General features: G+C 40.3%; 1 protein-coding gene across 1 annotated transcript; it reads right to left on the bottom strand.

Moving 5' to 3' along the window:
• Nucleotides 1-6,885: 6,885 nt before the first annotated feature.
• mat2ab (methionine adenosyltransferase II, alpha b) lies at nt 6,886-11,828 on the bottom strand. Its single transcript, XM_035640240.2, has 9 exons — nt 11,582-11,828; nt 10,766-10,843; nt 10,552-10,674; nt 10,350-10,462; nt 10,118-10,261; nt 9,810-10,028; nt 9,545-9,727; nt 9,267-9,400; nt 6,886-8,674 (listed from the first exon to the last, which is right to left on the bottom strand). Exons 1-9 carry the CDS (start codon nt 11,673-11,675, stop codon nt 8,572-8,574), a joined length of 1,191 nt encoding a protein of 396 aa, XP_035496133.1. The 5' UTR covers nt 11,676-11,828; the 3' UTR covers nt 6,886-8,571.
• Nucleotides 11,829-13,370: the final 1,542 nt, after the last annotated feature.

Raw genomic sequence — 13,370 nt, 5'->3', positions numbered from 1 at the left:
TATGGAGTTTGGTGGATGTAGCCATGATAATGTGTGTGTGTTGCAAGTGTATTTCATTTTTTTCAGTATTCAATTTTTCAGGTCCTGTAATCTTTTTTGATGACACAACTCTTTATATATACAATGACAAAACATTTTCAAAAAGAAACAATGTAATCATTGTCCAAATGTGTCTGGTTGTGCACACAGCCATAAAATGTGAATGTGTCTTTTTCTCAGTCTCTTCATTGCATGTTTTTCTGAGGGAAAATAACAGGTCAAAACATTTGAATTTAGTGATTACTCCTACTTAAATATCAATACGTTCTGTAAAGTATGAAATCTAAAGTTGAATGTTTGTGTTTCACCATGTTTTCAGTAGGTGGCACTATGAATCCACTTTCAAATCAACTCGGCTGTTAGCTCCTATTTTACATCATCCTCAACTACCATTCTTTCAAAGCTTTCATATTAGATTTGATTGTGTTTAGGAGAACAGTGCTTTATCTATAAAAACATGACTGCACAGTGTTATATCCATATAAGACTGTCATTTGTCATTTTAAATTTCCCCTAATCTTGTTTTGTGAAACAAAACAGTTCTGAAAATATGATTACATTTTTTTTTCTTTGTTAGAAATTGAAGGAAAAACTGAAGATCAGTGTTCCTTAGGGTGCTGTGCATGAAGCATTTCATCCCACATCTGTGTCCTGGTCTGCACATTCGTTGTGTGTCAGTCAATTTGTCTTTCCCCTCCAGAGCTATTTATTATTATTATTATTGATAATAATAATAATAATAATACCAATACATTAAATTTATATAGTGCTTTCATGGACTCAAGTAGAGAAATGTGTTCTCAAAAAAAAAGGATAGCATTCCCCTATATAACTAACTACTGATACAGTACTTTACAGTTCTCAAGTTTTATGTGTGGGTGCTGCATCAAACATTCTGCATTTCAAATCCCTGTGACTAAATGTGGAAACAACTTTCCCCTGGTTGTGGAAAAACAAAGTCGACTTGACATTTGGACAGGCGAGCTGTTGATCCACTCTGTAGTTGGACATTAACTCATTGTTCACACAAATGCCATAAACAAAATGCAAACTTCATTTTCAGACCACATGGCAAGCCAAGTCTCCAGTGTTACGCAAAGCCATGTCAAGAAGGAGCAGACTTAGTCATGCTATTGGTGGAACAGAGACACTCCCCTGTAGCGTGTCAACACCCTCCTCCAGCTCACTTTTCATTCCTCAGTCTCCATGTGACTCAAGTTTATGAGCTGAGAATCTGTCTCCCATGTCAGCCACTCTCTTCAATTTCACTATTTCTCAGTTGGCTGAAAAAGACCCTATCACCTTTACACCTCCCCCCTTTACATGTACCATATATTTTCATTTTTGTCTTATTAGACATAACATCAGTACTACATTCTCTTATCTAAAATAAGAAAATGAAGAATGTTGATGAAAATAAGTATGTGGCCACTTTGAAACATATGTTTCAAAGTGGCCACATACTTATTTTCATCAACATTCTTATGTCTTCATTAATATTATGATAATATTAACATCCTGTTTTTTCTCTCTTATTTGTTAAAGTCATCTAAATTAGGCTCCAGGCTTCCTGCATAATCTTACATTGTCCCTTACTTTCTCTCCATTTGTCTTGACTTGCTTATTTAATTGTTTCATTCTTGAATTCAGCTTAACTGAAACAAATTACCTTGACATGAGGTTTTTGTAATTGGCTCTAACTTTTCTCAGCCAAATAATGTGATATCAGAGACGGACATTTAATAACGTACTGTAGAGTTAGACTTGGCACAATGACAAACAGGGTCCAAAGATTTGAATACCTTTGATAAAAGTTAAGATGCAGTTTTGTTACATCTCCATCTCCACAGTAATGCAGGTTGATACAAAGTTACATTTGTACTGGGGTGCAACTTTGTGCTGCTTGTACCCAAAGTATAAAGTACTACAAATTGCAAGACAACTGTAGGAAAAAATTAGCACTAAATAATTATACGTTTTATTCTATTTGTTGAGATTTACATGACTCTATTTGGAGGGCACCAATATTAACATTTTGAAGTAGAGTGGAGTAGTTTATTACATGAACAAAAAGCTGAAGGAGTGTCGAGGGGATTTAACTTCCGGCAAAAGTAAAGAATTGCAATGGCAAGCTCCTTCAAATATTGCATCAGCTGTGACACAATCCTTCGACGAAATCCCCACTGAACAGCTGATCTGCCTCTGCCCTCTGCCCCCACTGTGACAACTCACTGGTGTGATTTGGCTGTGAGAAGGTTAACAGGCAAAGATGTCATCTTTCCATCTACAATAATGTTTGGTCTCCCAATTCTGTTTTGGAGTCCATGGTGCATGTTGTTTGGTCTCATGTACGAGCTGGGTACAGCTGGTGACCTCTGAGCTTTTTGTTGTGTGAAGTTAGTGTTCTTATTTTGGGGTTTTAGAGAAGAAGAAAAGAAAGAATAAATATTAAAATTCACCAAATTGCTACAAAAAGCTTTCAGTCTAAAAGACTTCAGTTGTGCTCATCAACAATTGAGGTTTGAAGCTTTATCAACTAGTTCCTCAAAAATAGTATGGTGTGAATGGTGCAATGCTCTCGAGGCACAATTTCACAGAGTTGTATTATTGTGGTCTTCAGCTGATACTGGAGCCAGGGTGAGTGATCTTGCCCATTCAAGGCTGTGGGATATCCTCAGTACAAGCCCACCCCACCATTCAGAGTTAAATATAGTGTTTGACTTAGCCAGTGTGAGAGAGGAAATGAACAGCTGCTGTGTCAGTTGATATGACCATGGGTCAGTTTAATCTGAAGACTTAGTATAAAATGAATATCCACAGCTTTATATACTTTAACTGTAAACTGTAAATGGCTTGCATGTATATAGTCTTTCCAATGTGAGCCACTACTTATTTTACAGTACAAGTCACATTTACCCATTTACACACACACATTCATACAGAACTACGATATGCTGCACTTTTCTATTTTACCTTCACATTCCGACTCTGACTGATTAACCACCAGGGGCAATTTAGGGTTCGGTGTTCCGCACAAGGAGTTGGGGGTCGAACCACCGACCTTCAGATTTCAGAGCGGTAGTTATGTAATTTTTTTAATGAGCAGGACTAGCTTTCAGGGAACAGGAGTATTTACAGGCGTTAAGGTCATTTAATGCCAGCTTCCGTGAGAGAGAGATCATGTTTCCTCGCCCAATATCAGCTGAGATCGGTTCCAGTCTCCTTGTGACCCTCACAGGATAGGTGGTATAGATGATGAGTAGATGCAACTCTCATGTTTATGTTCGTATTTGTGGTATAATAATTTTGGAGATCTGGAAAAATTTGATTGTTGGTCAAATTAAAAGAGCCCCGAAGAGCACTTTTTACTTTAACATATCCTCACATTTATGCTTGTGTATGAAATTAAACATTTCCAAAAAAGAACAGTCGTAATACTATCTGAGTCGTTTTTGGTGTTGCCATAGGAGGCAGCCAGGCATGTATCCATTGTACTGAAACTCATGGTGCAGTGACCACATGTACAGTCCACAAAATCCACTCATTCATATACAAAACGTATATAATATTTCGTTTGTTGGATTAACAATTCAGCACTGAAGTGGCTCCAGAGTCTCTCTAACTGAATGAGTTTCAGTCAAGATATAAAGTAAATATAATTAATTTGTTGATTCAAGTGGTAGGGCCACTCACAGACATGTAAAAACATGACAATGTTTAGCTTATATAAGCAGTTCTTATTTGCATTTTGCAGTTATCATTGTTGCTCCCTCAGGGTGCTGTGTAGTGTGACCTGCCGAAACTTGTTTCAGTCGACATTCCAGCTCTTTTTATGTCTGAGAAAATTACAATCTTAGGTAAAATGTATTCATGCTAAGCCTTCTTACAGTGACTTAACACAAGAAAGTTAAAGTGAAAAAGTAATCAAACCTTTGCAGTACGGTTTATTTCACATGCTGATACTGTCATGCATTCGATCTGAGTTTCACATCATGTCTCTTGCTCTTGTCAAATTTTTCAGTGGAATGAGGAGTTCACATTTAGCTGAAGTTTACGCAAGACTCAATTATGACACTTCATTGTTTAGAATTTTTATTTAACAAGGATAATTTTATTAATTGACTTACCCCAAGCAATCAACTGTATACACAAATTGAATGTAATTGTAGTGTTGACCCTGAATGATTGATCCAAGAGTTGTAATGACGATCTCCATGTTTGCTTTTCTATCTTTACACTTTACGCATTTTCTTAGGATGTTTTTGTAGCAACTGTGTTAAGACACCAACTCAATGTTATTTACTACCCATATTCTATTTTCATGTATATTACCAGATTATTAAATTATTATGTATTATATTATTGTTAAATATTTTGTTAAGGAATGCATGTAAAACTTAAAGTGTTTAAATAAGGGCAATACATGGCAGCACCACTGGTAAATCAGACGAGTTAAACTGACTATCAATGCGACAAACTGAGAAAAGATAATAAATAAAACAAAGTGATCATTTTGGAATCATTTCTTTGATTACTATTGGATTTAATGTGGTGACTATAGCTGTTCTTTAATTGCTGAACATTGTAGTGGGATGTGGCTGAAAAGTAGCCTCTTGCCATCTGATTCTCTAATTGCTCATTCTGCAGTGCTAAAGCAGAATATACAGTTTAATTTATCTCTCATGACCTCATGACCAAAGTTCATTACTATCCCCTGGCATTAAGTGGGTCGTGATAAATTGTCAAAAGATTTATTTGTTTGAAAATGTTGCACACCCTTTTACTTCTTTACTGCTAAACCAGTTTAATGTCTCAGAGAGACTGGTGTATCGTAGCTTGCTTTTTGCTCCATTTACTGCATCTACAGTACATCTACAGTTGTATTGTTTTGTCACATGATTGCTTGGTTATGGCAAAACCGAGGCCGTCAAGATTCAAGATCCCTTTGTGCTTGGGTTACAATGCCAATGTGTCAAAGTTCTATGTGTCCTGCAAATGGCTACAGAGTCCCAGTGTAAGCATTTCTATTGTGTCTAACCTATGCTATCAAATCAAGGTCCACTGTAACATGTGAATACCTCTGGTAGTCTAAGGTCACTCAGGTGCAGCCTTTGCTGTCTGAATTGTTACGCTGTAAACTGTCCGACTGTTAAATAAACCAGAACAACTTAATCACAAATACAGGTTTAACAGTCACTTAAATCTCTTTTTTAAAATCTGATCAATGAAAACATTTAATATTGCAGCGAAAACATATGCTGGATCAGGTCTGGCAGTTAAAAACAGTCAATTTTGGCCAAATAATTGACACGTGTAGCAGCATGTACTAACCTGTCTGAAAATGATTTCTCTACATGTCACTTCTCATTTGAATAAAAGCACAAGCAGGCAATGAAACAAAAAGAAAATCAACATTATTAGTATTCATCCTGCTCTTGCAGGGTTATTGCCTAGTTCCAGCTCAAAGGTGGATGATCAACTAAGAGCTGTTTTGTAATCTTAAAGTGAGTTAGATGAAGTCATAAATTCTGCTCAGGACACAACCCTGGGTAGTGGGCAAAATGATGTCAGTGTTTTTGTGGTACATAGACACGAATGGACCAGCCAAGACCGGTTGGTAGTCCAGCTCAACTAGTCTACAGTGGAGATTGAAAAAACAACTGATTGATATCCCACCTTACACAATGCAAGTCCTCTAAAACGACGTTATCCTCACATCAGCAGATTTACCCGTCTCAATGCAGCTGTCTGTGTCATTAATCTCAGAGCAATTACACCTGTCCCACTGAAGTGTACGGACCTTTTCAGTAGGGGCGAGCAGCTGCCAAAGGGCAAAAGGAGGGGGAATGTGGCCTGGGATCAAACTCTGAGGTAAGTGTAGCCCAAGACTGTACCAGCTAAAGGAGCGAGATGCACACCCTACCCACAAACCTGAGAAACACCTGCATGCTTCCCCCACGCAAGAGCCGGCAGCTCCAACGGTTACACAACTCATTTATTCTTCACCGCATGCTTCCCCCAGGCAATAGCCGGCAGCTCCAACGGTTACACAACTCATTTATGCTTCACTGTCTGCTTCAGGAGGTACCATATGCTTTGGGAACTGGAAAGACCAGAAATCAATTACCATAACATTCTTAAAGCAGTCTGTACAAGTACAACATATTTTGACATGTAGTATCCTGTAAATTGGGAACTTCCAGTGTTTTGGCTTACACATATAAGTCATGTTCACATAGGGATAGGGCTCAATTTCTGTGGGCCATATGATTCTTTCATATCAAACGCACCACAAAGTCAAATAGAAACCATCCATCATTAAAAAACTGAGTTTGGAAGTACAGGTTCAAAATGTTGGAGTTTTTGGAATATCCTTTAAATTAGCAAACTAGGCTTAATACCAACATTTTCCTGGACTAAAATTTTGACTTGCTTAAACTACCTCTGAGGGTTAAATTAAAACATTCCCAGTATGGCTCTCATAAGATAATAGAAACAGTAACACCTGAAACTTGCCCGTGACATGTATTCATCTCTCTAGATGCTGGTATTGCTCTTGTCTTTGTATGCTTCTCAGGTTTCTATTTTGCTTCCACCTGAGAAAATTAACTTTTTCTAGACAGGTATTTTGCCCAATTCAGAAGCACAACCACCACGAGGATCACTTACAGACACTCAATTGTATTCCATGTCTCCCAGTGGTTTTCTATTTTGCCATGTCAAAATATGTTCTATGTAAACAAGGAATTGCTCAGAATAATTGAGCTGTGGTCTGTATTAAATTACGCTTCCTCATTGTGCCTTACGATATCAATTAAATATCAGGAAATGAATGAGTCAAACACATTTGAAATTAGTAGTTGTTTATTACAGAGAATTGGGAAACTACGCTTTTTTAGACATGAAGCATAACGGTATGAGTTTCTTGTTCCTCTGGAAGTTAAAACCCATGTTGGTAGGAGGAAGAAAAGCAAAAATGGAGTAGAGGAAATAGAAAAGGCACTCTTAACTTACTGTAGCCAACAGGACGCCCTTGAGTGGTAAAAGGGAACAAAAACAAAACTATCCAACACATGAGGATGGCTATGTAAACAAGGCTGGTTTCTCTGTACTACACCAGCCACATGTTGCCATCCTATTGAGGAGGATAGGCTAGATCCAAAGAATTGCCAGACAGTAAGGGGATATTAAACTAACCCACCGAAAAAATATCTGTAGTCTAAAACAAAAAAAAAAAGTTGTAAAATTGCCATTAATGGTAGTCTGTGACACCTTTCTCTTGAGGCAGACCAAAGCTTTTCTGTAGAACACTCTGGGGCCTCAAGCAAAACACTGAAAAATAATCAAGTCAGAAGGAATTCAAGATTTATTGTGTTTAAAGCTGCCTTCTGAAACTGCGGCTTCTCTGTATCCACGCCGAGTTTCAGAGAACAAATAAATAGTGATGAGGTTTGATTATTAGTCAATAAGACATGAAAAGGAACGCACCCATTTAAGGATAAAGACGGGAACCAGGTTTCTCTGTAGCTACACCTGCCATCAATATACTTAAGGGGTCAAATAAAAAAGGGCTTTCAGTCACCTCAAACCATAAAAAAGCCAGTGAAACTACATTTAAAAAAGGGGCTCATTTAAAATTGAATTTCAATTCATTACATTTTTCCACCATTATCATCATCAAGTATAATACCTCTGCAGACCAGAGCAGTGACATAGCAGCTTCTGACTTTTCTGTATTACGTCAGAAAACAGCAAAGGTCTGTGGGGGCATCTGAGGTTTTAGGCTCATTTGAGAACTTGGATAATTAAAATTTGGCGCAACCCTCAGCCTGCAATGCATAGCATTTTTTTTTTGAGAAAATAGCAACAACCCTTAAATTTCAATTGTGCCATTCTAGCATCCTTGACAAAGACGGGGGGGGGAATAGAGCGAACAAAAAAGGAAAATGAACACTCGGTCGGGGAATTATTGTACCATACTGACAAAGGAGGAATGTTTAGAGAGAGGCTTAACTTGTTTAGGAGGGTGTCAGATCACAGGACCTCAACTATCATATAATGCTTCTAAATGGACTTTTTTTTTTTTTTTAAACATACTCACGTCAGCAGCCAGTAAATTAAAAGGGGTGTCTCATATAGCCTAAAATGCAACCACCATGACACTGAGCAGAAGACTGACAATATTGATGAGTGTGGAATGCCAAAGAGAGAGTAACTGAACACAGCTAATCGAGGTCTATCACAACCAGAAGCAGGGAAACCTCAAGACATGGGAGAACATCGAGTACTATGATGCATGGGTTCATGGAACCCATCCATTTGTTTTAATACAGTTTCTGAGGCGTGCCTCCTAGGACCCAGCAGGGAGAAGAAGAAAAAGTAACGAGACAAGGGAGGGAAGTGGAGTGAGGAAGGAGTCATGTGTTAAATGAAACCAAAATTATGAGAGAGATAAGGGCATTTCACCCCCGGAACCTTGGAGGCTTCTCTGTAGTATACACCAACAGGCCTGGGGGGAAAAGCTTAACAGGTTTAGTATTTGAGTTTTTTGGGCACCTCCCATGGGAAGGAGTCTCGGCCAAAGTGGCCATAGGCTGCAGTCCTCTGATACAAGGGCTTCTTCAGATCCAGATCCCTGGAATACATAATCAAAATATTTAGCAGCAGTCACACCAAACAACCTCAGATGCACATGTTCATACTCACAATGGCAAAAGGTGCACATTAGCCAGTGGGGAGTGTCGAGAGCCACCAAACTAAAAAAAATTAGGTTTGCTCGAGCAGCTGGTAAACACATGAAGCTTCGACATTACCCTGCCAACCAAACTGGACACTGCAGCTTGCAGATGGAAACCACACTCCATTTGCAGAGAAAATGCTTATCTAACTAGAAGCTAAAAGGCTTCATCACATCAATCAACAAATATCTGCATCCATTGATGCCCATTTTGTAACCTGCTATGCCATGTAATTAGGTAGAAAGGAATATGGCAAACTCATAGCTTCCAATTACAGAGGTGAAAGCGCTAGTTGCAGTAAAGGAAAATTACAATGGCTGTGAAGAGTTTCACCAATAACTCAATTAATTAAATCAACTCATGAATAACTTCATTTTTGTATTTAAAACATTTTTGAATGTCAAAAAAAAAAAAAGGCGCAGGAGAAAGGAAAGCGCCGGAAGCTGCAATTTAATTTAGAAGGAGGTGGCTTTGGGAGGTATACATTACCTGACGATGACTCCAGGACGGAGATCAAAGTTCTTCTTCACAATGTCAAGCAGCTCCCTCTCACTCTTGTGGGATGTCCCATAGTGAAAGATGGAAATGGAGAGGGGATGGGCAACTCCAATGGCATAGGACACCTAACACAGCACACATGCATGTATTATATCAAGCATGAAAAATAAAAAAAACAGAAACATTCAGGTAGGAATCTCTTGCAGCCTTACTCTCAAATAGAAGATCAGTTGGTTTTAAAAATAAACAAAAAAGCCCTAAACACTAACCTGGACCAAAACTCTCCTGCAGAGCTCAGCCTTCACCAGAGACTTGGCAACCCAGCGTGCAGCATAGGCAGCAGAGCGGTCAACCTTGGTGTAATCCTTCCCAGAGAAAGCTCCACCGCCATGGGCTCCCCAGCCTCCATAAGTGTCAACAATGATTTTACGTCCTGTGAGGCCAGCATCACCCTGTAATGAAGGAACAGAGGTTACACGGGTGAGTCACTGGGAGGCTAAATAGTCTCTTAAAGCAACACCCTCTGACATTTACCTGTGGGCCCCCGATTACAAATCGTCCACTGGGCTGCAGGTGATAGATGGTGTCGTCATCCAAATAGATGCAGGGAACAACAGTCCTAATGACTTTCTCCTTCAGGGCATCTCTCATCTCCTCCAGGCAGATATCCTCATCGTGCTGAACAGAGATTACAATCGTGTGCACGCGCACTGGGAGCATAGCACCACGGTCCTGGCGGTACTGAACAGTGACCTGTGAAGGTGAAATTATAAAATTAGCAAAATCTCACTGACAAACAAATAATCCATAGTAATTAACAACATCGCGTATGACAGCTCCACCTGTGTCTTGGAGTCTGGCCTGAGCCATGGAAGAGTGCCATTGCGGCGCAGTTCCGCCAACTTGGCATTCAGCTTGTGGGCAAGGACAATTGTGAGAGGCATGCACTCTTCGGTCTCATCGGTTGCATATCCAAACATCAAGCCCTGCAGAGCAAACACCCAGTGTTTAATGAACAACAATGCCGCTTCAGGACACACATGGCAGATCAAAAATGTTGATGTTAGCACTGACCTGGTCCCCAGCGCCAATGTCCTCCTCATTGCGGTCAACATGAACACCCTGAGCTATGTCAGGAGACTGCTGCTCCAAAGCCACCAGAACGTTGCAGGTCTTAAAGTCAAAGCCTGTGTAAAAAACAGTAAGCCATTCATAAAATTAAAACAAATATCTGAGAAACTATATAAGTAAAATAAGCAATAAAAAGAAGTCATACCTTTGGAGGAGTCATCATATCCAATTTGGCGAATAGTGTCACGGACAACTTTCTGATAGTCCACTGTGGCGCGTGACGTCACTTCACCAGCCAACAGGATCATCCCAGTCTTTGCAACGGTCTCTGCGAGAGGAGAGAATGGTTCAAGAAAATGACTAAAAGAAGCGCATGCAGGCACACGCACACACGCGCACACGCACACACTCACACTCACCACATGCAACTTTGGCATCAGGGTCCTGCTTGAGGTGGGCATCCAGAATAGCATCACTGATCTGGTCACAGATCTTGTCTACAAACAAGCACACAGAGTGAAACTAAACACTGACGTCCACAGCAGACTGCAAAAAAAAAAAAAAAAAAAAACGGATCACCGGGTCTGGATGAAAACCGACACGTTAGCGCCACCGACCCGGTTCGTGGTCGGTGGGAGTGGCTCGAGCCCCTCCGCAGTCGCCATTTCAGCATGTGCACGTGTGTTGAAGAGGAAAGGAGCGCGCGCTGCTAGCCAGGAAACCAGAAGACACGCGTGATTAACATCTAAACACTGAAGTATTAACACCCGAGGACTATATAATAACTGACGCACCATATTGTCCGGGTCAATTGATGTTCCCAGTTATTTCAGAAGGTCGTTACGCACGCCTCGGAAATAGCCAAGATCAATTCACCACGTTGAGATTGAAAAACTCAAGACAATTATGATTGATACATCGAGAAGCGCATTCACGCAACGCCTACAGTAAACGTATGAACCACATGGTGGCGTGTTTACCACGGGGAACGGGACACGCGGCGGCAGCGTCAAAGATTAGCTAGCTAACGTTAGCAAGTGGCGCGTGCTCTTCAAACCGGCCCAGCGTACGTTCGCCTCGCGGAAGAGGCCGTTCCGTTCACATATCAACAACATATCTCTGCGAATTTCATCGAACCACAATGGGATCACACAGGGCAAGGGGACAAACAACGCGGTCGATGCAGCCCAGTTCGTCTGAACACATCGATGTAGGGCCGGCGTCTCGCGTCTTACCGGGGTGTCCTTCTCCGACCGACTCCGAGGTGAACAAGAAGCAGTCCTCGTCAATAAGGGAGTTATGAAACCCGTTCACCTGTCCGTTCATCATCGTTCTCGCCGGCAGTTGGTGTCAAAATTTAAATAATGATATGACACTGACGTCAAGTAAACTTGGTAAGACTCAAGTGCCTCGGCGTGTTTCCTGATGTCGAGACGATGCTGCCGCGCAGTGTGTTGATCCGGGTGTCTGAGCCTCATAGCGCAGAGCTCCTCTATTTATCCTATGAAATCAGACTCCGCTGACGTAACGACAAGGTGGACCGTACCATCGAGTGGGAGGGGAGGGGGGGGGGGCGTACTGTAGCTCGGAATGAAGGGCTGGGCGATAATCACAATGTAAAAAGTCTGTTCGACCCGATAACAAATAATACGCGGCCAAAATCGCCGGTATTGATATTTTCATAAATCAAAAGGAGCTTGTGTACTTTCCGTGTCATTATTTACGAGGTATATGCTTTAATCCCTATGCTAAATGTCAATACATGTCAATCATGATTTGCCAAGGAAAGCAATGATCGTAAGGAAGGGTAACATTTCTACCTGCTAAAGTCACAGCAGGTGACATTTCTGCATCCTGCGTGCACAAGATAATAGCCAGTTCCCGCGATAAATATTTGGGTTAGCATCTGCATAGTGGAGGCACGATTGTCTTGTGCTTTGAAAAGTAGCGGTTGTAAGTAGTGTTTATAACTTTGAGGAGTTGGTTCTTCTCTCAAATATTTTCAAACTCTACAGCATTAATTGCTTGATTTGGGTGTTTGTGGGTACGTAGGCCCGGAAATCCTGACAGTTGATGACGTACCACCAAGTTAATAGTGTAGCGTCCCGAGGGGCGTGGCTTATCGGGACTTCCGCCCGAGGGTTGTTGTTATGTAGTTTTACATGTTTATTTAATTTCATTCATCGTTATGTGTTCTAATTCTGTTCTGTTATGATTAAATGTTTCCTTGTGTTATTTTAGTTATTTCATGAAAAGTCTCAGGTGGGGCCACCATGGGTGAAAGGGAGCGAGTGAGATATATGTAAGTAACCTAAGCAAGTTCGGTGAATCATTGCAGTCCACAGAAGCATACTGCCAAGTTCGAGTCAAATGAGCTTCAATAATTTCCACAATAGTGAATAAACTAAATGCTTAGTTCCTCATATAGTAAGTGTTGTCACAGTATTGAACAGTTTTCTTACATACATACACATTCACGTCAGGGTTGTTATTGTTTTCTGTGATATCAGAAACCTTTTCTTCTCCTCGCTCCTCTGGTCTTTTACACTTTTCTTTCCATTAATTAGCTTCCCTTTTGTCTTACTTATTTATTCAGTGTATGTATTAGCATTCTACGGCTGCTTCTTAGAGGCACTCACCGGTTGTCAAAATGTTGTGCTGATGTGACAACGTGGTTGCTCAATCAGCGCCTTTAGCGATTTTCCTCACCACACCCAAAGATCAGTATGTCAGTGTTTGAAGGTGGAATGATTGGAGATGTAATAAATCAACAAAGGTATTTGAACCTAGTGCTGTGTTTCGATTAAACATCACCCAGGCTATATGCCATATAAAATAATTATTGTTGAAAAAAAAATTGTCATTGTACATTACACACCTAATGTATTTGTGTGTGGTGTTTTTTTATCACAGGTCTAATGAACCAGACAACAAATAATAGTTTTCCTGAAACCATTATTAGAGTTTGTTATAAGCCAACACTGGTATAATTCATCTGACGGATGCAGTAATTTTAGCTATCGC

The sequence above is a fragment of the Scophthalmus maximus genome, chromosome 19, assembly GCF_022379125.1.
Source record: "Scophthalmus maximus strain ysfricsl-2021 chromosome 19, ASM2237912v1, whole genome shotgun sequence".
NCBI classification, from domain to species: Eukaryota; Metazoa; Chordata; class Actinopteri; order Pleuronectiformes; family Scophthalmidae; genus Scophthalmus; species Scophthalmus maximus.
Note: the sequence above shows the minus strand (reverse complement) of the source record. Positions and strands in the feature narration are given on the sequence as shown.

Coding starts and splice junctions, on each gene's coding strand:
- mat2ab (XM_035640240.2), bottom strand. CDS start 11,675: ATGATGAACGGACAGGTGAACGGGTTTCATAACTCCCTTATTGACGAG. Junction 10,463..10,551: donor ATATGATGACTCCTCCAAAG/GTATGACTTCTT, acceptor TTTTTTACACAG/GCTTTGACTTTAAGACCTGC. Junction 8,675..9,266: donor CGTCCTGGAGTCATCGTCAG/GTAATGTATACC, acceptor TATGTATTCCAG/GGATCTGGATCTGAAGAAGC.